This window comes from Propithecus coquereli, unplaced genomic scaffold (genome assembly GCF_000956105.1).
Source record: "Propithecus coquereli isolate 6110/MARCELLA unplaced genomic scaffold, Pcoq_1.0 Scaffold181, whole genome shotgun sequence".
Lineage (NCBI taxonomy): Eukaryota > Metazoa > Chordata > Mammalia > Primates > Indriidae > Propithecus > Propithecus coquereli.
The window spans coordinates 2,608,834-2,632,390 of NW_012142857.1; the positions used below are offsets into that span (position 1 = coordinate 2,608,834).

The 23,557-nt window shown below is 47.8% G+C and overlaps 1 protein-coding gene across 1 annotated transcript in view; it reads right to left on the minus strand.

Moving 5' to 3' along the window:
• LOXHD1 (lipoxygenase homology domains 1) overlaps positions 1-22,255 on the minus strand; it is a 122,635-nt gene extending 100,380 nt beyond the window's left edge. Inside the window, exons 1-9 of the mRNA XM_012642648.1 lie at positions 21,818-22,255; positions 20,063-20,198; positions 19,356-19,516; positions 18,276-18,362; positions 17,703-17,838; positions 9,245-9,399; positions 7,190-7,350; positions 2,118-2,194; positions 122-318 (exon numbers count right to left, since the gene is read on the minus strand). Of these exons, the coding sequence (XP_012498102.1) occupies positions 122-318; positions 2,118-2,194; positions 7,190-7,350; positions 9,245-9,399; positions 17,703-17,838; positions 18,276-18,362; positions 19,356-19,516; positions 20,063-20,198; positions 21,818-21,994 (1,287 nt within the window). The 5' untranslated portion in view covers positions 21,995-22,255. The remainder of the gene's footprint in view (positions 1-121; positions 319-2,117; positions 2,195-7,189; positions 7,351-9,244; positions 9,400-17,702; positions 17,839-18,275; positions 18,363-19,355; positions 19,517-20,062; positions 20,199-21,817) is intronic.
• Between the last annotated feature and the right edge of the window lie 1,302 nt (positions 22,256-23,557).

Genomic DNA, 23,557 nt, shown 5'->3' on the forward strand with positions numbered 1-23,557 from the left:
CAGGTGGGTTTCACATGGACCAACCTCTCCCTTGCCACCTTGTGTGTATGTACACATGTGTGTGGATGCACGTAGGGGAATGGGTGGCGTGATGTCTCATGGTCTTAAGAAGGAGACTTACAGTTCCAATGTTCAGGGTCTCGAGGGTGAAGTCATCCACCCGGCCACGTTCAAAATAGTCTTTGAGGTTGTTGTCAGAGACAAGAAGAACTTGCTTGATGGTGTCAGATTTGTCCCCATAGAGCTTGATGTAGACTCTAGAATCCGTGCTGGCCCCAGGGACATCCCCAGTCTTCAAGCTGATGTGGTAGCGAAAGTCTGGGCAGCCCAAGGCAGAGGGAGGAAGGGAGTGGTTAGTGCAGGGGTTGGCGAGGGGGTCTGCAGCCTGGGGCGGGGGCAGGCTGGGAGTCAAGAACCCGGCTCTTGTTCTCTCTAAGGAGCCCTGTGACTTGGGGTAGGGGCTCCCTCCATCTCTGTGGAGCACCCTCATCTACAAGATCGAAATTCTAGTAGGTGCTCTGCCTGCCCCAGAAGGTGTGAGAACAGGAAAGTGTGCAAATTACAGGCAAGAACAGCAACGTTTAAGACACTGAAAGGGTCTGCAGCAATTATCTGTCCAGCTTCTCTTGTGCTGGACAAGGAAACTGAGGCAAAGGGAGCAGCGACCTCTCCAGACAGCAGGTAGCACATCACACTCGGGTGTTATTGCTAAGTGTTCTGACCCCGGTTTTACAGGCAAGGAGTCTGAGCCCCAGAAGGTTGTGTGTTTGGTGCAGAATGGCAATAGTGAGTAAGTCACTGTCTGGGAGTGAAATCCTAATGTGGACCTGAAGCTCCTGCTTGTCCCTGGGCCACCAGGTGGGTGCCAGTGCATTTTGTCAGCCGGGAAGGTCTGTGTCATCTGTGTGCAAGACTAAGAACGCCCGAGTAAAATGTGAGGCCTGGGATAGCAGGAGGCGAGACCCAAAGTCCTCCAGGCTTGCTCCAGGCGGTGTGTCTTGGGGAAAGAAGAGAAAGCATTGAGAAGACAGTGATCATTCCCAAGCCCACCACTGCTGTTGCCTTAGGGTTTTCCCACTGGGAAGAAAGATCTGGAGAGAGACAGCTGAGCACACCTTTCCCGGGGCCCAGCCCTACAGACTGGCCAGGCCCTGGGAAAGGCCAGACCTGCGGTCTGGTCCAGATCAGCCCCACTAGGGACATCCAAGGGCACTTGAGGAAATGGCTTCCGTCCTGCTTGCTAAAAGATGTAGCAGGAACTGAGAAGACCCTTCCTTACACCATTTTCCACTTAGACTCTTTCAAAGGCTCTGATTTGGGAAGCAAGGGTTCGGAGGCCATGTCCACATGGGGAAGCAGTTGCTGGCTGGGGTGGAAGAGCAGTGATGTAGGACGGAGACACCCTGGGTACCGGTCCCAGCGCCACACTGACTTCAGACTCTCACCACAGATGTGGGCATCTCACCTCCTAAGGTCCTTCCCAATTCCTAAATTCTGTATTTTGAGCCCAGAGACTGCACAGTCTAGCTCCCGCTGTGCGATCTATATTGGACCCTAGGAAAGGTCGAGTATAAATATCTTCAGCACCCCCAGATCTCAGTCTCCCCATCTGATGAATGGACATCACCTCTGCCCATATTCTGGGGTTATTGCGGAGCTCAGGCGAGAAAATAAATGATAAACATGAGGTGTTGGTATCGGTGACCATTGTGGAGACAAGTTTGTTTTAAATTTTGTCTAAAGCTCATGGGCAAACCAAGGCACCTGAAGAAACATCACCAGTAAAAAAGACAATAAGGTCCCCGGGATAATATGCGGTATTTTTTTAAATCCTCATTTTACAGTCCATTCAAAATGTGTTTCCCCTCCCAAGGCCTGAATGACGGGTACCCCCCAATGCTTGGCACCACTTGCCAGTTTTACTTTTCTTGTCATTCTGTTGACCCGTGTGCATTCAGGGACTCACACCCAAGACCACAAAGAAACCGTGTGCACAGCACAGACGCCTGCCCCTGTGTTCCTCTGACATGTGACGAGCACATGCTTTCTCGAAGGGCTTAGGGAAGGCGCCTGTGTCACCAAGGCACACCCAGCACCTGATCGTCAGGACAACTCACTCTTCAGTGTCGCGTTGCTGTCGTTGGGCAGCAATTCTCGGACCAGCTGCCCATCATCCTTGTCCTTGTCCAACCACCTGTGGGGCAACGGGGGGAGGTTAGCTGCCTGAGTGGGGCAGGCAAAGAGTCAAACCATTGCACCATTTGTGCAGGCACCAGCAAGGCCCAGAGCTTTGAAGTCAGCAAAGGAAAATGATTCCATGGGAGCCCCTAACAGAGCACCCCACCCCAGGCTGGGAAGGAGGACTTCCCCAGCGGTGGTATTTAGCTGAGATTGGAAGGATGACAGAGTTAACCAGGAGAAAAGGGAGGAGCATTCCAGGGAGAACAACAGATCCTGGCATGGAATAGAGCCTCAGGAGTTGACAGAAGGCCCACATGGATGGAACGGGGTGAGTGAAGGGCAGAGAGCTGGCAGAGGAGGCCAGAGAGGGGACAGGTCACAGGAGGTAGATGTTGGTCCAAAGTCAGTGCTACAAGAGTTTGGAGAAATGAGAAGGGCTTGCGGGGAACTTGGCTTTGATCTCAGTCCTCAAAGATGAATGAGATTTGCCTCCAGAAAGAAGCCAAGTCTGGCCCTGTGGGCTAGAGTTTGACAGCTGTGACTCCTCAATATGTCAGAGTGAGCCACAGTCCCAGCTCTCCGATGGCCATGCTCCGAGGGGAGGCATTGGGTCATTCACCTGAAAAGCACCTTTCCCTCTGAGCACAGAGGCCCACCTGAGAAATAAAACAATTGAGCAAGCAGGCGTTGCTGAGCCCCACGCTCGAGATAGTTTGTGATGGGGACAATGGCAGCAGAGCAGACACCATCGGTGTCCTCCAGTGTATTGGGGAAACTGAGACATTGTCTCTTGGGGACAGGGCATTTCATTTGTCTGTGTCTTGGCACTTGCCTTTACAGCCCACCCTATTGCACTCCTGAGAGGGAGGCTCTTCCTTGGCCATAGTGCCCATAAAGGAACCAAGGGCGCCAATTTCTCCACAGTCCTCCTGGCGCGGAGCTCAGGCGTCCCTAAGCTGCGGGGTTCTCTCTGCTAATAGACCATCCCCTCCCCAGAGCCAACAGAGGCAACGTGTGGTCTCCCTAAACCCTTGTCCCTCGCCCTCCTTCCCAAACGTACAATCTTACACTCCCACGAGACCTTGCTGTCAGCCGGCTGTTAGCGAACACTAACTGTAGCCACTGGTGAAGCCATTACACTTCCCGTGGGCTTTGGGGCTGTGAGTCTAGAACACCAGAAGAGTGTTTGAGATTCCAAGACATGAAGATACAATGGAGGAATCCTAGGCATTGATGGCAGGGGAATGTGGGAACAGGGCTCTGCTAGGCTGGAGTCCCTCACATCAACCCATTAGGAGCCTACCCATCTGTCTGTCCTGCCAAGCTCGCTCTGCAACCCCCTGGGCCACGGGGACTGTGGGGGAGGAGGCTGTGGCGGAGCCCTGGCTGTGCACACACAGGGTGGGGGGTTGGAAAATCCCATCTGCCCTCCCTCACTTCTCTCCTCTCCAGCCCCAGCCCCTCCCCAGCAGCACAAGGAAACCATGACTTGTCATTTTGTTTCCACCTAAATACTTGCAGAGTATTAATAGATATTTCCAAATATATCCGTTTTCTTTCAGCTTCAAACACTTCAGCCCAGTTTCAGAGTGAGATGATGCTAAAAGGATAAGTTAGTCTGCTGGTGATTTCATTACTCTTTCCCTGGGCTTGCAGGAGTGTGCTTGTATGCACACACACACACACACACACACACACACAGACACCTGCTAGAGCTAAGATGCTTGGCACTGCCTGATCCTGGCAGAAGAGGAGTTCTGATAAATAGGCCTGGTCTGCTCTCCTCTCCAAGAGAATTAAAATAACAGCTCAGGTGAAGAAAGCAGCAGTGTGCAAACACAGGCTCTAGCCTCGGGTTCTTCAAAGTCCTCTGGGGTCCTGAGTTGGCAAATGCCATCTCTGTGTACCTCAGCAAGATGTAGGAACTCATTTTCTTAAAAATGCATGAACTCCTAAATGTTGGAGGGCGGTGGCAGGGGCTCTGGGGTGTCTGGGGGCCTCAGCTCCTGTTCTGCCATCTGCATCATCAGGATGTGTGTCTTTAATGGACTTGGCTCCTTTCAAAGTGCAAGACCCTCACCCTCACTATGCGACACGTGCTGGTCAGGAGGGTGCAGAAGACCAGAGAAGTTAAGAGATTGGGCCAAAGTCACACAGCAGGTGGGCGGCTAGCCTCCTAGTTCTAAGCTCCCCAGGGCACCATGCCTGTGACAGTGCAGTGTGCACACGCCAATTTCTTCCTTATCCCCTTTCTAGGATCCCCCTCCTCTTCCTGCCCTGCCCTAGGGCTCCGTTCCCACCATTTTCTCAATCCACACTTTCCCTAAAGACACCACGAATTCCCCTGGCTTTAAATTCTCTCTCTCTGCTCTTATTCCCTGCATTGGTTTCTCAAGGCCTGACTCTGCATCTCAAATCTAACATGTCCCAGCTAGACCTCCAGAATCCAGCCTCATCCTCACCCCTCAATCTTCCCCGCCAGGCTCCCTGTTTCAGTAAAGGGCATGACCTTCAACCCACCTACCAAAGGCAGTAACCTGGGCTCTTCAGTTCTGGCCTCTCTTTTGTCGTCAAATCTCACTGCAACTCTACCTCCAGTGTCGCCTCTGGTGTAGTCCCCTCTCACCCCCTTCACTGCCACCACCCAGGGCCAGGCTACCATGCTGTGAACTGAATAGTGTCCCCCCCCATTCATATGCTGAAGTCCTAACCCCCAGTACCTCAGAATGTGGCCTCATTTGGAAATAGGGTCTTTGCAGATGTGATCAAGGTGAGATGAGGTCATAGGGTGAGCCCTAACCCAACATGACTGGTGTCCATATACAAAGGGGAATTTGGATGCAGAGACAGACATGCATGGAGGGAAGACAGTGTGAACAGACGACAGAGAGAAGACGGCTAATTACAAGCCAAGGAGCCCTGGAGGCTGCCAGAAGCTAGACAGAGGCTGGCACAGATCCTGCCTGCTCAGAGCACATTCAGAGGGAGCACGGTTCTGTCCGCACCTTGATTTTGGACTTCCGGCCTCCAGAACTCGAGCCACTCGATTTCTGTTGTTTAGCCCTCCGCCCTGTCTGTGGTACTTTGTCGTGGCAGCCCCACACACCACCACACCATCGTGCACTTCCACTGGGCCCCCTGCTTCCTCCCTGGGCTCCGTCCTCCCGAGATCCTGCTCAAATGCAGGAGGCCCACTCGGCCCTTCCTGACTGTGGCCTCTGTCCACCTGCTTCATCTCACTGGATTTTAGAACACTTGATCGCTTTCCCTGGCACCCTCCTCCTCACCCCACGGGAAGCCGGCCTGTCAGTCCCTGCCCTGACAGGCCTCCTTGTGTCCAGCTCACCCTGTCTTGGCCGCTCCCATCCTCCCCGCCATTCATCCACAATGGGTCATGGCGGCTTTCTTCATTTATTCACTCGCTTATTGTCTATTTCCCCTCTAGACCATACGCTACATGAGGACGTGGAGCAAGTATACAGGAAGTGCTTAATTGACATCATTCGAGTGGATAGGAATAAAACAATGCAGGCTCTTCCATCAACCATCCAGGAGGGGGTGAACAAGCCCGTGATGACTTCAAGGATGGCTGTACCCCTCCCCCACCACTTCTCCATGGCTTGGGAGACTGAGGACTCAGGCTTGACCTCCTCCCACCCCGTCCTTCTCGCTCCTTCCCCACACACCAGGTGCCCCTTACTATCCTCTGTGTGAGCCAGACCCTGGGCCCCTTGCACCATAGCCTCATGCCATTTCCCAGCCTCGACGCCCACCCTCCCTTCTCCTCTGCAGCTGTCAACTCTCTGACCTCCCTTCCAGGCCCAGGTCTGGTTCCCCCTCTTCCTGGAAGCCCTGCATGGCCTCCCCACCACTTACCCTAAGTCCCTCTCTGTTAGTGCCACTCATTTGGAACCACCTGCCTTCTCACCTACCTTTCCGACATAATCCCTTGTAATGCTAACAGTGGCTCTCCTTAGAAGACTGTAGAGCCCTTTGTCATTGACAAAATAGTTTCACAATCATTGTCCTGTGGGATCCTCCCAGCAGCCCTCCATGGCTGGGAAACTCTTCTGCCTGAGCTCATGGGGTGATAAACAATTCAGCTGTGCTTGTGTGCCTGTGTGCACAGGTGTGCACGCGAGTGCATTTGTGTGTGTGGTTAGAGGAAGAGCAATACACTCCCTGCTAGGCAGTCGTGTAGCTTAGCTCCCATCTGCTCAAAGGAGAGCTGTCGTCAGTGTGGCCACCCTCAAGAAACCCTAGGCCAGCCCTAATGAAGTGGATATGCAGCGACTCAACTGTGGGTGCAGAATTCAGCCCTGGAGCTGGGATTTGCAGGGCCAGGTGGGTCCAAGGCCCCCAGTCATACTGCGTGCACCTCCCAGACGTTGCTGCTTGTGAATGTGGGGAGCCACCTTGGTGACACAAAAAATACTGATATTGCTCCTCCTTTTGAAATGTCTCCATCAGGGCCTTCTAGATGTCAATGGAAACCCAAGCTGGCTATGTAAAAAATCCAAATGCTTAAGAAGAAAGAAAAAAGAAAGTTTACCTCAATAATAAATTGAGAAAAGGAAATAAAAACAAAGTAAAATACCTCAAAAAGATGTTAACAAGGAAGATATATGGTCAGAAGGCTATTCAAATAAAAAACAACTTTTGATTCAAAAGTTTAATTCAACATGTAACTAACTCTCCGAGGTAACTCTCACTTAAATTCTGAAATTGTCAAATTTTGCCATGAAAAAATACCAGCATTTTGGTACTTAAATAGCACGAGCTAGCAGCACCCTGGACACCGCCCCCCCAATGCTGGTGTTTCATCACCGGGGGTCAGGGGGTGTGAGGCTCAGGTCTGAGTGTCACCAGCGAGGCCACCTCTTTCTTGGACCAGCTACAGCCTTAAGCCACTATGTGTTGCTGGTCCTGGCAGCAGGACTGGATCTTTCCAAAGCTCAGGGACCATGACCTAAGCCGGAGGAAACACAAGCAGGCAGGACTCGAGTACCTGAGACACGGGAACTCCACGTTGTCGCTCTCAGGCTGCCCCTCCTCCCTCACCAGCACGCGGTCCAGGTACCAGCCGCTGCCCGAGCCTTTGCCGTCGTGCCGGATCCTCACCCGCCTCACCTTCCGCATGGTGACGGACTCGATGGTAAACTCATCAGCCTTCGGGGGAGAAAGAGAATGAGGCCAGTTGGATGGTGGCTACCCCAGGACCCAAACACCAAAGGAAGACACAGGCCCAGAAATCAGAAAAGCCAGAGCTCAGGGACCCAGTAGCCCATCAGGGACTAGTAGCCCAACCCAGTGGGATATTGGGTTGGGCTACTGGTTGGGCTACTGGTCTTTCACACGTAGGATGGCAGCTACCTATACAGAACAGGTTGCACCTCACTCCCAATTTCCCCCCTTGAATATTATTCAATGTCAAGTGCCCCAAAATTGAGGCTGTATTTTTTTGTTAAACAATGGTAATTCCCTATGTTCTCCTCTTAAAAGGCAGCTTCCCCTGAGAGAGCAAGCATGTTAAGCCATTATCAGTCATTAATCATTTATCATGAATTAATTCCTTGGTGAATCTCCTCTGGCTCCTTGCTATAGAAGGATACTGTCCTCCTCCTGAGGAAGGGAATGCTTAGAATTCATTGGGAGAAACAGGTGGTCTTGCTAGCTTCACAGTTTTGCCAGCCACTGAGACAGCAGAAATGCAGGAGGAGCTGGACGGTTTCCAAGTCTGCATGAGCTCACCTGGGAGCCTCCAGGGACAGGAACAGTGAAGGTGGGAATGATGGACAAAGGTGCCAGAAGATGTAGGAGGAAAGAGTAGGAAAGGGTGGAGAGAAAGGTGGGTGGGTGGAAAGGAGAGAGGAAATTTTAAAAGCTATGTGAAGTAAAGGCATCTCCATCTCCTCTCCCTAGATGAACCTGAGTCCACCCACAACATCCTGTTCAGATTATTTTTGCCACCACAGCCTTGAATTGCCCATGATCCCAAGAATCAGGCCAACTTGGATTAGCCTCAAAGAGAGGCTGCCACTCAAATTCCAGGGCTTTCCCTGCCCTCAGAGAGGAAGGAAGGGGCAGCAGAGGGAAGGAAACAGAGCAACAGTCTGCAAATCCTCTTCACCCGTTGAGCTCCCTTGGGCCTCACTTCATGGCAACAACTCTTTACTCAGCATCTACTGTGTGCTGTGGGCCAGGTCTGGCCCCAGAGACAGCACATCTTCCATCCCAAATCTTCACAACAGCCAGACACAGGTAGGCATCATTTCCCCCATTTTAGATGCAAGGAAACTGAGGATCAGGGAGATGGAGTGGTTGGCCTGAGGCTGGGTTTGCCCCCGGACCTGCCTGACTCTTTCCCCATTGCTCCACACAGCCTCCCCAGAAAACCTATTTGGGAAACAGAGGGGAGAAGCCAGCATGTTTGTGACAAGGCTAGCAACAGAGTCAGCTTCTCCCACCCCCATGTTTAGGGTCTTTCTTGGTTTTTCTTTCGTAAAGGACATGAACAAGATGTCCACGGTGGACATGCTTAGGAAAGAATGCAAAGTTCCCACGTAGGCTGCAGGGTGCCCAGACTTCCTGCAGCCTTGGTCCTCTGGTCCACATTTAAGATGCCCAACATCCTTCCCCCTCTGCCTACCCCTGAGGTAAGAAATATGCTGCCACTACCCCCTCCACAAATGTCCTCCTGTTCTGCCATCTTCTCAAAGCTCAGGGGTAGGGAGGAGACCATGACCCCTCTAGGTGGCTCTCCCGCTCCTAGCTGGGAAGTCCTAGGAGTCTAGCAGGTGTTCATGCATGTTAGTGAATCAGGGCTGGCCAAATGCTCGAGGACCACATGAACCAGGCACTGCTCTGCCCCTCCAGTGGCTCTGCTGGGACTCCCCCATTCTCTGTTTCTTTCACCCAGAGTGATGGCTCTCTGATGGCTGAGGCCCCAGTACTAGCCATCAGCTCAACTGTAGCAGAGCAGGGAAGACAAAGGAATGATGAAAGGGCAGGGAGGAGTAGGGCATGAGGTGGGAAAGAGTGGTGGCACATTGCTGTGACTTACATTGCCCTTTTCAAATAGGTCAGTGTTATTCCTGCAGTTGTAGAGCAGCCGCTCTCCTGTGTCCCCCACGTCACCAAAAAGGCACAGATAGACGTTGGCATCAGTTCCCGCACCTTCAAGTTCCCCTGTGCACACAGTCACACGGTACCGGGCCACTGGCAGGCAGAGAGAGGGACACCATTGATGACAGCCCCTCCTCCCCAACCCTAGTCCTGCCACTCCTACCTCTCTGCTCAGCATCCTCGTCTTCCCCCTGCTGTCATCTGGGCTGGCCTTGCTCCTTGCCCCCAACTCTCTAGATCCCTCCACACCCCAGTCAAGACCTGGCTCACCCCCAAGTCCCATACAGACCAGAAGTTTCCAGTCTGGCCAATCCTCAGAATCTCCTGGGAAACTTTTATAAGAATTCAGATTCTTGAGCCCCACTTCAGACTTCCTAAATCTTAATCTCCAAATGAGGGACTCCTAAAGCTGTTTGTTCACAAGCTCCTTCAGGGGACTTGGATGGAGTCGTCCATGTTTGGGGACCACTGGTCTAATCCAAATATCATGACCCCTGATTTCATCCAACCCAGTAAACTCTTTTGCCTTAGGCTGTTCTCCAATTTACTGTGTCCTGTCTTCTCAAGTAAGATAACTTTTCTTCCTGAACCAGAAATGAGTCTTCCCTTTCTCTTCAGAACTGGCTGGTGCTAAGGACAGGCCAGGAAGAGGAGTGGAGAGAAAGGCTTGAAATGCAGCCATGTGGGAAAGGCAGCAGCTTCCTCTCATGTTCAAAATGTACTGTGGTGGAGGCGGACCTGCATCCCTGCATACCACAGCCCTCCTTCTCTCTTAAGCTGAAAAGTAAAATTCATTCATTCACTCATTCATTCACCCCAAATCTCTTTAGTGAAGACTACTATGTGCTAGGCACGATTATAGGCTCAGGGATTCAGCAGTGAACAAAACAAACTCCTGCTTCCATGGAACTTACATTAGAGTTGAGAATAAGAGTAGAGAAGAGAGATGGACAGTAAAATCATAAACAAATTCACGGATAGGAAAATTTCTGAGTTATATCTGTAACAAAGATAATATAATGTAGAGATGTCTCAGAGTAGGAAGGAGTGGAGCAAAAGGAGAAAGATTATTTAGAGATGCAGAAAAGATGGCTACAAGGAGGTAACATTTGAGATATAAATTTACTCATAGGAACCAGCACAAGAAGTTCTGAGAGAAGATAGTTGTGGTAAGTGCAAAGGCCCCAGTGTGGGGATGACCAATGTGTATGTTCCAGGAGCAGAGAGAAGGCCAATGTGGCTGGAGTAGAGGGAGTGGGAAGGGATATGAGATGAGGCCCAGAGGTAGACAGAAGCCAGACACATGGGATGTGGCACGTCAAGGTAAGAAGTGTAGCATCCATTTTATTTTACTTTTTTTGTTTTCGTACATCAAGAAGCCATTAGAGGACTCTAAGCAAGGAAGTGACTTGAGCTGATCTATGTTTTAAGGAGCACTCTGGCTGCCATGTGGAGAACTGACTGTAGAGGAAGAAGGAGTGGGATCAAAGAAGCCAGTTGGTGAAATAATTACAGTAGTCTAGAAAAGAGAGGATGGTGCCTAGGACAGGGGGTGCAGTGGAGATGGAGAGAAGTCAACAGATCAGCAATATATTTTGGACATAGAGCCAACAGTTCTTGGTGATAGATCAAACAGGTAATTAAGGGAAAGAGAGGAATCAGGGATGACTCCCAGGTCTTGGGCTTGGGCAACTAGGTGGATAGAGCTGTCAAGAAAAAGTAGGGAAGTCCTGGGGGAAGGATGGGTTTGGAGATGGAAACCAATGTTTCTGTTCTGTTTATTATAAATTTGAGATGTCTATCAGATGTTCAAAAACAGAAGTCAAGATGGCAGTTGAATATGTGTCTGAGGGGTCAGGAATGGTGTCATGACTTTGATCATCACAGGTATATGGGTTCCATTTAAAGCCATGGGATCAGATGAGATCCCCTATAGTGAAGATGTAGACAAGAATCAAAAGAATATTTGAAGAAATAATGGTCAAAAATCCACCAAATTTGATTTAAAAAAAAATTCATCTGCATATCCAACATGCTCAACAAACTCCAAGTAGGATAAATTCCAAGAGATCTACACACAGGCACATCATAGTCAAACTGTTGAGAGCCAAAGACAAAGTGAGAATACTGAAAGGAGTAACAGAAAAGTGACTCATCACACACAAGGAATCCTCAATAAAATTAACAGCTGACTTCTCATCTGAATCTATGGAGGCCAGAAGGCAATGGGATGATATATTTAATGTGTTAAAAGAAAAACACCATTAACCAAGAATTATATATCCACTAAAACTGCCCTTCAAGAATGAAAGAGAAACTAAGGCATTCCCTTACTTTCAAACTTGCGCAAACAAACACTGAAAAAATTCATCATTAACAGATCTACCCTATGAGAAATATTAAAGGAAAATCTCCATATTAGATATTAGACAATAACTTCAAATCACCTGGAGGAATAAAAAGCATCAAAAAAGGTAATGAATTGTTGGTGAGGATGTGGAGAAATTGGAACTCTCATGTCTTACTGGTAACAATGTAAAATAGTGCAGCTGTTGTTTTGAAAAATAATTTGATGTTTCCTTAAAAAATTAACCAAAGAGTTGCCATATGAGCCAGCAATTTCACTCCTACATATGTACCCAAGAGAAGTTAAAACATTTCTGCACAAAAACTTGTACATGGATGTTCATTTCAGCATTATTCATAATAACCAAAAAGCAGGAACAATTTAAATGCTCAAGTTAAATGTGGTATATCCCTACAGTAGAATATTATTCAGCAATAAAAATAAATGAAGTACTGACACATGCTACAACATAGATGAAAGGTCACATGTTGTATGACCCCCTTTATATGAAATGCCCAGAATAGGCAAATCTGTAGAGGCAAAAAGTAGATTAGTAATGGCAGGTGCTGAGGGTTAAGGTGGAGAAATGGGTATGACTCCTAATCGGTATGGGGTTTCTCTTTTGGGGAGATGAAAATATCCTGAAATTTGATAGTTTTTTTTTTTTTTTCTTAGGCAGGAGGATGGCTTAAGCCCAGGAGTTCGAGGTTGCAGTGAGCTATGATCATGGTGATGGGTGATCAATATAATAAATGGCATTGACTTGTATACACACTTGGAATGGGTGAATTGTAGGACACATGAATTACATCTCAGTAAAGCTCTCGTTTTTGAAAATTGTCACTATTCATTGGTAGCCCATCTAAAATGAAGATAAAGTATATCAGGAATTAGACAAATCACCAGGAAGTTTAATTCAATGTACAAAATATTTTTCAGTAATACACCCAGTTTTATGTGGAGATATAGAGACATCTGAAAAGTAAATGTGACCATTAAACATACGGGTACATGAAAATACAGTGTCTGTAGCAAAAGCACTTGTTAGAAGAAAACGCAAAGAATGACTGTACGTAGGGGCCTGCCTTGAGTAGAGCTGGCATAGATAGGCACTTAAACCACGGGTTACCATTGGGGGAAAGTCTTTCTGCCCCCCAATGTGGTCTCCTTATAGGGTGACAGCACCTGAAATTCAACCATCATTGTCTTCTCTTGTCAACTCTCTTAAAATTCAAATGCTAAATGCTTTAAATCATCAGTCTTTGTATAAATGAGGTTGATTCTTTTGTGCAAAGCTCTCAATGATCCGATGCGTCAACAGTTAGAGGAATGGACAGCACCAACTGGCGACTGGACAGTGAGAGTTTGAGGCACAGCAGGGACGGAACGGCCTCAACACCAACCTCGCTTCAGTCTTGATTATCGTGAAGGTTAGTTCTGCTGTTTTTTAGTTGTAACTATTAGGTAATTCCCAGAAGAGAAATGACGCGGAAATTGAGAAATTCACTTTGCCTGGGCATCCCAGTCCCCTTGCTTCAGGAGCTCTGAGGTCCATTTGGTTGGAAGTTCTCAAGGGTCTTGGCTCTCTCTAGAGGGCCCTCTGAGCCCCCTCTCTCCACCACCACCACCGCCCCCCCAGCCCCTGAGGTCCCAAGCTCCTTCCTGGCAGGAAGTTTGTGAACACTTAAAAATAATTATATTGTTAGACATCAGCGGTGAAAGACTTTAAACAGATGGGTAAGTACCAGAGCCTCTTGTACCTTAATTTAAAAATTACAGCTCGGTCTGATTAACGAGAAGCTGTGATTTTCAGCACTCGAGTCTGATGGTCTGTTGCCCACTCATCAGTGGTATGTAATCACTTCTGCCGGGCACATGGTGGAGAGAGCTCAACTCATTTATTTTGCTATCTCACATAGCTCCTGAGGGAAAGGCAAGGCGGAAATAAATTGTGAGCTGGTACGTGTGTTGTCCATGTCTCTGGGTCTGTGCTGATCAGTACAATCACTCCCAAAAGCCTCTTGGCTATCAGGCATGGCATTAATTGCTTATTTGGCTGGCCCTTAATTTGTAAGTAAACTAGGGACACGGAGCTTCAAATTCAGAGAATTGATTTTAAATTGGTATTTACTCATTTTACATGAGTCCAAGAGTCTCCACTTAAGGGATTTCCAGGAAGCCTTGCACATTATTCATTATACACTGGTACCAACTGGTGACATGGGATATTGCCACGAGCTCTACTTACTGTTACAAAGAAATATTCAGACCAGAATAGGGGATCTGAGCACTTGCAGAGCTGAGTAAGGACATAGGACTATTTCAAGCACAAGAGAAATTTCCATGGTCCAGACAGAGCAGTTGGGAGAAAGAAATTCAAGTTGGTGTGGGCTCCAAAGTACTGCCAAGGACCCCCAGAAGGCATCACACTGCCTTTGTAGCCAAGACAGACAGCCTTTCAATCCAGATAATCACCAGAGCTTATTTTCTCATTGAAATGGTTTTTTAATAGTATCACAGAAGACAAAAGACAAATAATAGCTAGGGTAGTCCCACACGTCGTACACTGTTGACAAGGTTCACAAGCACGTGCATATATGCAACCTGCAGAGATGTTCCTCCTTCCCACCCCTCCTGCCATGGTCTCTCCTTACCTGTGAAATCCCTCCCCACAGAAAACCTAGCTCAAATGTCCCTTCGCCTGCAAAGATTCTCCCAACGTCCTGGGCAGGGAGTTTCTCTCGCCACTGTGTCTCCCCAGCATTCACCCACCGAGTCCTGCCTGCTCCACCTTCAAAGTATTCCTCGAGTGTATCTTCTCCACTATAGTCCAGCCAATCTCTGCTGGATCACAGAACTTCTTCTTTTCTCCCCTGGACGACTGCTGTAGGTTTGCACACACATCTGCTCTGCACAGCCCCATGGCTGAGACAGCCCCCGACAGTGTAGGAGGACAGGAGGACTGTGGGGAGGAAGGAGCTGGAAGCAGTTGAAGGGTGGGGTGACACGGACCACATCATGAAAGGGCTCGGACAGCAGAAGCTCGAGTCAGAGGGCTGGGGGTGCAGGGTTCAAAGAAGAGGCAACTCCGAATGATCTTGAGCGGGTGCCAGGCATGGCTGGCTGAGTGGGATGCGGGGTGGAGGCCAACAGACTGCATGAGCACCGGGATGTGGGCGAGGGGGCTTCCACGTGGACATTGAAAGAAGCAGACAAAGGCTCTTCAGTTCTAGTATTCATAAAAATTACTTGGCATGCTTGATAAAATATTCATTACCAGACATAGCCCTCAGAGAGTCTAATCAGCATATATGGGGTTGGGCCCAGGAATCTGCATTTTAACAAACACTCCAGGCAATTTTGATATATACAGGCCCTTGACCACACTTTGAAAAATTTGTCTGTATGGGGCTGCATTGTGCCCTCCTCCAAAATTCTATTGGAGGAGAATAGAATTCTATTCTATTCTATTGAAGTTCTAATCCCCCAGTAACTCATAATGTGCCTGGATTTGGAGAAGGGGTCAAAGTGGTAATTAAGGTAAAAGGAGGCAGTATGGGTGGGGCCTGATCCACTATGACTGGTGTCCTTACGGAAGAGGAGATGAGGACACAGACGTGCACACACACAGAGGGACAAGCATGTGAGGACACAGCCAGAGGAAGGCCATCTGCAAGCCAAGGAGAGAGGCCTCGGAAGAATCCAAAGCTGCCGACACCTTGATCTTGGACTTCTAGCTTCCAGAACTGTGAGACAATAAATTTCTGTTGTTTAAGTCACTTCATCTATGGGACTTTGTTACAGAAACCCTAGCAAACTAATATACTGAACTAGGACCATGGCAGGGTGTCTAGATATTAACCAAGGGACACATTATGCCATCTTTAGTGAAAGAGAGGTGACCAGAGGCCAACAGAGGCTGGGACTGAGCCAGAGTAGAAGGTGGCAGCGTCGGATGGTGTGAGCCTCCCAGGAGGGCCCGACCCTGCAGAGGGCATCAGGAGAACACCCCTCCAGCCTGTCGCATGATTCATGAGGAGGGAAAACAGGGTTCTTGGGGGACAGGTATGCTTCAGTCAAGGAGTGGCTGGAGGTAAAGAACATTCTAGACATTCTAAGTAAAAATGGCAGGTTTCTCTCTGGAAAAACCTGACTAAAATGACAATCTACCAATTCTTTTAAAGATATAACCAAACAGAAAAGGTTTCACCAACAAGGCTAGGGGAAGGAAAAAATATAGACAACAGAAACAAAATTTTGGAAGCTGGAGAGCTAGAAAAGTGACAAATGTCTTAGCACAACAGTTCTCAAATTGTGGTTCCCCACCAGGAGCACGGACACCACCTAGAAGTCTGTTAGACAAGAAGATTCTTGGGTCTGTCTCCACACTTATTGGACCGGAAACTCTGCAAGTGGGGCCCAACAATCTGTGTTTAAATAAGCCTTCCAGGTAACAATGTCTGCTGAAGTTCGAGAACCCCTAACTTAGCAGATCAGAGGGTAGATCAGAGACACCAGTTGCAAAATTCAAGAAGCAATCACACAAAAAGGCTCAGGAAGGACAGCCCCAGGGAACTGTGGAAGCAAGGACTGAGAATTGGTTAGGAGGGTTCAGAAAGCAGTGAGGTCCCAAGACCCCCTCCCTAGCCCCCTCCCTAGGCTCAATTCTGGCACGCGGAATGACAGAACAGGTGAGTGCAGGTGTATTTCTGCCTTGGTGGACTACATATTACATTAAGTCCCAATTTGAGGGGGTTATATGTTATTATACTTACAGGAAGATAACTGCCTTGTTCCCAAAGCAAATATCACTGGATGTGAAAAGCCAGGGTGGTGTCTTGGTATAGCCCCTGAGCCAGGAGGAGAGAGACCTTGTTCTAGGTCTAACTCTGTCTCTAACCAACTGCGTAACCCTGGCAAGAACTTCCAGCTCCTTATCTGCATCAGGCCATTTTAGGGGCCTTTGAACACAAATATTCTACAGTCATCTATTTAATTAAGAATGAAGAAGAACCATAAAGTAGAAGAAGCATGGCGCTAATTACAAGCATCACCTAATTAGACTAACAGACTGGATGATCTCTTTTTATTAATAAATATTTGCTGTTTGAGGTTTCTGTGTTTTTGAGTATTTAACTCTGATGAAATCATTTCAGCAAATATATACAGAGCTTTGCTGGGTGTGCAAATGCAAAGTGCTGATAAATATCACACAATCACCTGCGAAATGACATTATTGAAATATTTAGAGGGGCTACTGAAACTATGGGTGACACTGTTTTCTAAATATTTTTATCTTTTTGTCATTTTGCAATATTACTTTCCTATTAAAAAGGGAATACTACCGCAAGGATAGCAAATAGGTTATCTTAAGCACCAGTTCTGATCAATTGTTAATGTCTGCTTGGAGTGCCATAATGAGGGCTACAAGCTCATTTCAGACTCAGTGGGAGAGAATGTTGTGATCGCTTAGCAATGTCTGCCACGGGAAAAGGACAGGACACATACTATGTATTTGCCAACACTCTGCTATGACAAGCTAGAAGCAAAATGACCTCCCTCTGGCTCTTTAAATGTGGATCCTAGACTCCAGATTAAAGGCTTCGACCCTCCCCTACTGTTCTTAAAGAAAGAGGAATCATGAGGTAGCAGCCAAGTGTGGCTACAAGAGCTCAGATCCAGCTTTTCTTTGGGGGAGCATTTTATGTATAATTTGAGGACACCAAGAGGATATCGTTTAATTTCAGGGAGGCTCTGGAGAACCAGTGTTTGGTGAAGATTCTTCTCATCCCCTTAGAGCCAACCTGAAGACCTACAAATCTCCTTCCTGCCCCTCCACACCCATCCCAGTAGGGCTCTAGCATCACACCTTGGCAATGGGTCCTTTAAGCCAGTCTTGAGTCTGAGACCTTCTAATCCACTCTGGCTTTCAGAGGGAACTGATGATACACAGCGGCCAAGACTCTCAGCTCATGGGCTGGTCCCCTACCCACTGGCACATCAAGTAGGAAACTGCCTCCGCCAGGATGGAGAGGTGGTCAGTACTCACTGCTCATTATCCTTCGCACTGTGGGGCCTTCTGCAGTCATTTCCCTCACGATCTCGTTGTCATCCTCGTTGGCATCCAGCCAGCGGTTGCAATTGAAGTTATACTTGTCCTTGTTCAGAGTATTCATCAGGGTCATCTGGAATGAATTCCTGGCTTGAGCAAGTGTGTGTACCAGAGATAGTCACCCATGTCCTGGAGCCCCCCTTCTGTTATCTCATTGCAGGGAGGCCGAGGCCATCTCCTATAGATGATCCTTGTGGAAGGCAGAAGGCCAGGTTAGTGTTTTTTTTCCTGGTCCCCTGGAGGCCCACTTGCCTGGCAGCCAGGTAACTGGGCTGAGCATAAGCCCCCTGAACATCTGGGCACTTTCTCAGTCTACTTTGGAAGTCCTCCCCCCACCTCTTCCTATCAGGAAGTCCCTGTCACCTATATCCAAATTCAGGTCTCACCACAAGCTTTTTGTACCCCACCCCAAATAAATACAGAGGCAAATTTCTATGACATGGTCATAGAAAGGGACCATTCTGGTTCCTCTCCCAGTGACCTCCCAAACCCCAAGATGGTGCATCTCACCCTTTCTAAATGCCATCCAGAACCGGGACTCCTCTTATCGTGCCATACGCGAATCTTATAAAACCTGCCGATATCTGGGAGCTCAATCTATGGTGAAAAATAAAAAGGTTTGAGCGGGCACAACCGAGGAAATGTGTTTATCCTCATAGCTTACCTGCTGCAGGAGGGTACCTGCTGTGGGCTGTTTCTTCAGCAGCGACACACCCTATCCTCTGGTGACCCTTGTAACCAGTGGCACATGAGGGCAAGACAGCTACGTAAAGCTAGGGCTCGGTCTGGGCTGGTGAAACTGAACAAAAAGAACCAACCCACAGTGGGATCCGAGCAATAAACTTCCAGGACCAAAATCTATAGGGCAGCCCTGCAAATTCACACAGGCCCACAGCCCCATGACTCTGCTGGGCACTGACACAGACAAAAAGATCAATACAGCGGTCATGGCCTTTCCCTAGGGCCACCATCTGTCAGGGAAGACAAATACATAAAGAGCAGTGAACTGAGTGCCATGACACCGGCAGCAACGGGGTGTTCTGAGAGGAGAGCGGCAAATTACAAATTATTTCTATCTAAAGGGTGAAGTAGCACCTCTGTTGGCCAAAAAAAAAAAAAAAAAAAGCCTTGCTTTAGTTGTATATATACTAAAATGTTTTAAAGCTAAATTTATTTTTAAATGTTCTAAAATTCATAAAATTCATACTTTCTCTTAAATTTGGTCCTAACTCTTTAACTGAGTCCAGATGGGGCCAGTTGACACTCAGGGTCTCTGTTCTGCAATGATTCCCCAAGTTGCTCAATTCCCAGATGTCTAAACCCATACATTTCATGCTTGCTTTCTCCCCCAGCCTCCAGTCTGCACTGTTGATTCAGACAAAGGGCCAGATCTAAATTGTGCCCCATTCAATACCTTGCCTATAAATCATCAAATCTGTCACCCTTTGCAGGGGCCTAAAATCTCCATTGTACCTTTTTGTCTTCAAACTTGCTCCAACACCTGGCTTAGAGAACCGGAATCTTCATGACCAACACCCCCTCCCTCCCTTCCCCCTTTCTCCCTCCCGCCCTGTCACACTCCTCTCCTACCCTAAACTTCTCAATTATGCCTGGTTTGAACCACTTGTTGTTGGGATTCAGGAGAATCTCATCCGTCCGTCCCCTCTGCCCGTAAAGCTGGATAAAGATGGGAGAGTTGGTCCCAGCTTTCTTCAGGTCAGTTGTCCAGACCCACAGGGACCAAGGGAATTCTACGAGACAAGTCAAGTTGCACTATAAACTTCAGGAAGTGAACAGATTTTCATGTGCCCAGTGGGGGAAATCCAAAGTGATCAGGACTGAAGGGCAGGCTGTCCACAGGTGTGTCCCACTCCCAGACACTGATTATGACAAGCGCCAAACATAGAAAGGTAAAGATTCCTTGCTACTAAAATTAGGATGCTTTAATATTTTTTTTAATGGCTAAAGCCTATTAGTATGCTTCAAATCGGGGGACGAGTTGACCACCCACCCTACGCCCAGTACATTCAGGGTGCACTGTAGCGAGCCACTTGGGTTAACACCTAGCCCATCGCAGCAGCTTATTCAATCTGGGGACACCGAAGTCAGCCTTGGTGGCAGACATGTAACTCTATATGGCCGGTATCTTGGAGAACTGAGCTGCCTGGGGGCCTTTCCCCTCCTTTCTAGAGGAGAACTGAGAAGCAGGAGTGGATCACCCTCAAAGCTTCTGCCCGGTGGTCTGACACCCTGACCCCGTCTGGGAGGCCTCTGGGTTCTGGGTCTCTTCTACTTACTCTTCAGCCGCTTCTTCCTGAGAGACATCATCTCGTAGAGCTGCCTCTCGATCAGCCCGTCCACTTTCTTCTCATCCAGCCAGTTGCTGCAAGGGAAGGTCTGCTGGATGCCAGTGAAGGGGCACAGGATCACCACCTGGGGAGAGCAAGCACAGCGTCTCCTGCACCCGGCCCCAGGTGGGACCTCTTCACAATGCTCAAAAGCCTCCTCGCCCCCACATGAAGGGACATCTGTATTAGGACTCTGAAAGTATGACCCTTTTTATGTTGCCTGTCTCATTAAATCTTAAATCAAGAAATGCCTCCTCCGAGAAGTCTTCCAAAGTAGGTGTCACCATCCTCCAATTTACTAGTCAAGTCACAAACCTTTTCCTCTGCACACAACACCCTCTTTGAACACTATATTTCTTTATGCACATCATAAAATCTCAGTTAATCTGAACCAAATGAACCAGACTACTAAATTAATTCCTTATAATTATCTTGTAGGAAAAAGGTAAATCACATGAAATTAATATCTGGAATTTGATACAAAAATCCACTGCCCTCTTCTAGGCTTGCTCCTCATTCAACCCTCTCTCCGACGCCTTTTCTATCTCTACCCACATTCTGAACCCATGGATTGAGAACATGGCCCAAGTCATGCATATAGATGTTCAAAGGCACGTGCCTGGTACGATACAGAATCTTCTATCGGCAAAGACATTTCAACTGTTCACATTACTGGATTCTAAGCTTTACCTTCTTTTGAACTGGAAAACTAATCTGATCTCTCATTGGTCAAGCTTTTGACTACCCATTGTCTTACTGGGTGTTCGTTGTCAGCTGTTCATAGTGACTACAATTGACTATAACTTCCTTAACTTGAATTCTTACCCTTAGACATACCCAGGTATCTCTGAGAACCCACCTAATATTCATTATCTGACCGTCATGGTGAACTGTAACTTACAGGAAACTCAAAGTGGGGAGATACTAAGAGATGAGGGAGGGGAGTGTGTACCCCTTCAAACTCCCAGGGAAACGCTCTTCCCTAGAGATAAATGATGGCTCAGGACCACGGATAGCAGCCCCCGCAAACGTGTCAGTCCTCGGACACGAATGCATTGGCAATTAATATAGTTCACCCCTCATGCATTCAACAAAGCATAATGTTGAGTGAAAACTACATAATAAATGTATATATTACAGACTATATATGTAGACACAATTCAAAATACTGTATGTCTTTTGAGGGAGAGAGGATTGTATGATTGGGGAAGGACACAAAGAAGTTTCAAAAACATTGAGAATGTTCTATTTCTCAAACTGAGTGGTAGACAAAATTGAAGTTTGTTTTTTAACATTCTCTGTCTTACTTTTATTGTGTATATTCTTTAAAGTATAAGTATTCCACAATACAAACATATATTTTTAAACACTTGTTGATTGAAAGAGATTTATAAGCCAGTGTGAAGCACCACACCAGGAACCAGGATAGTCTATAACCACCAGCTGAGCACCTCTGGGTAACCTACCCTGTGTTTGGCCCTTGGATGCATGTACAGATCAGCCTCCTTTCCTGACCACCATTAAGACAAGATATTAATAGATGGACAGGTTACACCCAAAATGCCCAATGAGAGGAATTGCCTATGTGCTCTGCAACTAGACCAAAGGAAGCAGGAAGTCGGGTTCAGGTTAAAGCTTGTACTTGCAAGTTAAAGAAGAGAGGGGTTGAATCAGAGAAGGCTCTCCCTTAGGGGCGTCCCTTACCTTCTCACAGTACCAGCCTCTGTTGACGCCCACGTTGCCATGTCCGATGGAGACCCGACTCAGGGGGCTAAGCAGGACGGCCAGCTCGATGTGGAAGATGTCTGTGCGGCCTCGGTCAAACACACCACCCTCCAGGAAGATTTTCCCACTGTTCTTATTCCCTCTGGCCCCGTACATGACCAAGTAGATTTTGGATTTGGTCCCAGCCCCCCGGATATCCCCAGTGAAGACGGTGACAATATACGTGATAGCTGGTGTGGAAACAATGGGTGGAGAGGGTTCAATGTGAGCTGCATTATCATACCCACCCCCATTCCGTACCAGGCTACGACACCCCTGAAGTCCCCCCTGCTACACATCCTCCTCTGCACCATGTGCTCCTCCTGCAGATGACCAAAGTCCCTCTCAACCTCATTTCCTCTTTTCCACAGTTTTTGTGTCAGTGCCTCTGAGTTTGAGAATAAACTGCATGTATTATTACAGGAAACCGTCAGTGCCAATTACAGGAAACTAATACGGAGAAGGAGGAACTTGGGTTGGCTAAGAATAGTACTTATTATTAATGATAATTACCATGTGTACATTATTAATAGCTGCCAGATGAATTCTGTTATGTCTAATCTAATTATAATAGTCAACTCCATTAATGGAGATTTATATTCAGGGCTATCTGATGCACTTAGCTTGCTCTTTTGCTGATAACTTTAAAACATAACTTTTAATGGAGGGCATTAACGTCCTCCTTTGCCACCTGACGTGGTCGGGTGAGGGAGGATTGAGGGAGAGAGGAAACACTGTAGGGTGGGTTATTTTGGGTTTTGGTCAGTTAGGAGGCAATATGAGAATATGAAATTCTGGGGAAGAGCCAGCAAGGGGAGATTAAACTCCGAGACAGGGCAGAGTACAAGAAAACACCAAAGGCGAACATTTGGACAGGCGATTGTGTCAAGGTCTGGTCTATGTTCTTTGGGTCTAAGGCCATTGGCACTTTAGGCTTTATTAATTCCCCTACCCATCCCCCAGCCTACTCTACACCACACCCTCATCCAATGACCCCAGAGAAATAAAAATCCCAAATTTCTTTGGGAGATAGTACATGCAACTACATGGCTGCATTGTTCATTCACACATGTACACCTTGTTGTGTTCAGCAAACATTTACTGAGTGTTTACTAGATGCCAAGCCTTCAGGAGTTTATAGAGATAAAAAGGAATGTTTCCTGCTCTAAAAAAGTGTGTCTTGAGCTTCATTTCTCCAAGACACACGGACTGATGGTATTCTCACCCCAGACATACTTCCAGGGCCTGGGGCATGAGCAATCCCAGCTGCTGTCACTTCTCTTCCTCCATCACTGGGAGACAAGTACTAGTGACACATCCACGGGGATATTAAATCTATTCTAGTACGTTTTTAAGTAAATTTTCATTACAAATGACTTGTGACGCTTCACAATGATCAGGCCACAATGCTAAGGTTGAAAAGTGCTGCAGGAGAGGACCCTAGACAAAGACCAGCCCAGGATGCACAGAGCAAAAGTAGGGAGGAATTACCCGGCCCAGAGGAGGTCGGGAAGGGCTCAGAGGAAGTGATGGGAAGCAAGAATTTGAGAAGGAGGAAGAAGAGAAAAGACTTTACAGGCTAAAAAGAGAGCAGGTTCCAAGGATAAAGGGAGATTAAGGCAACCAGGGCAGGGCTTGGGTGGGGGAGAGGGAAGGCATGTGGACGAGGTGGGGGGAGAA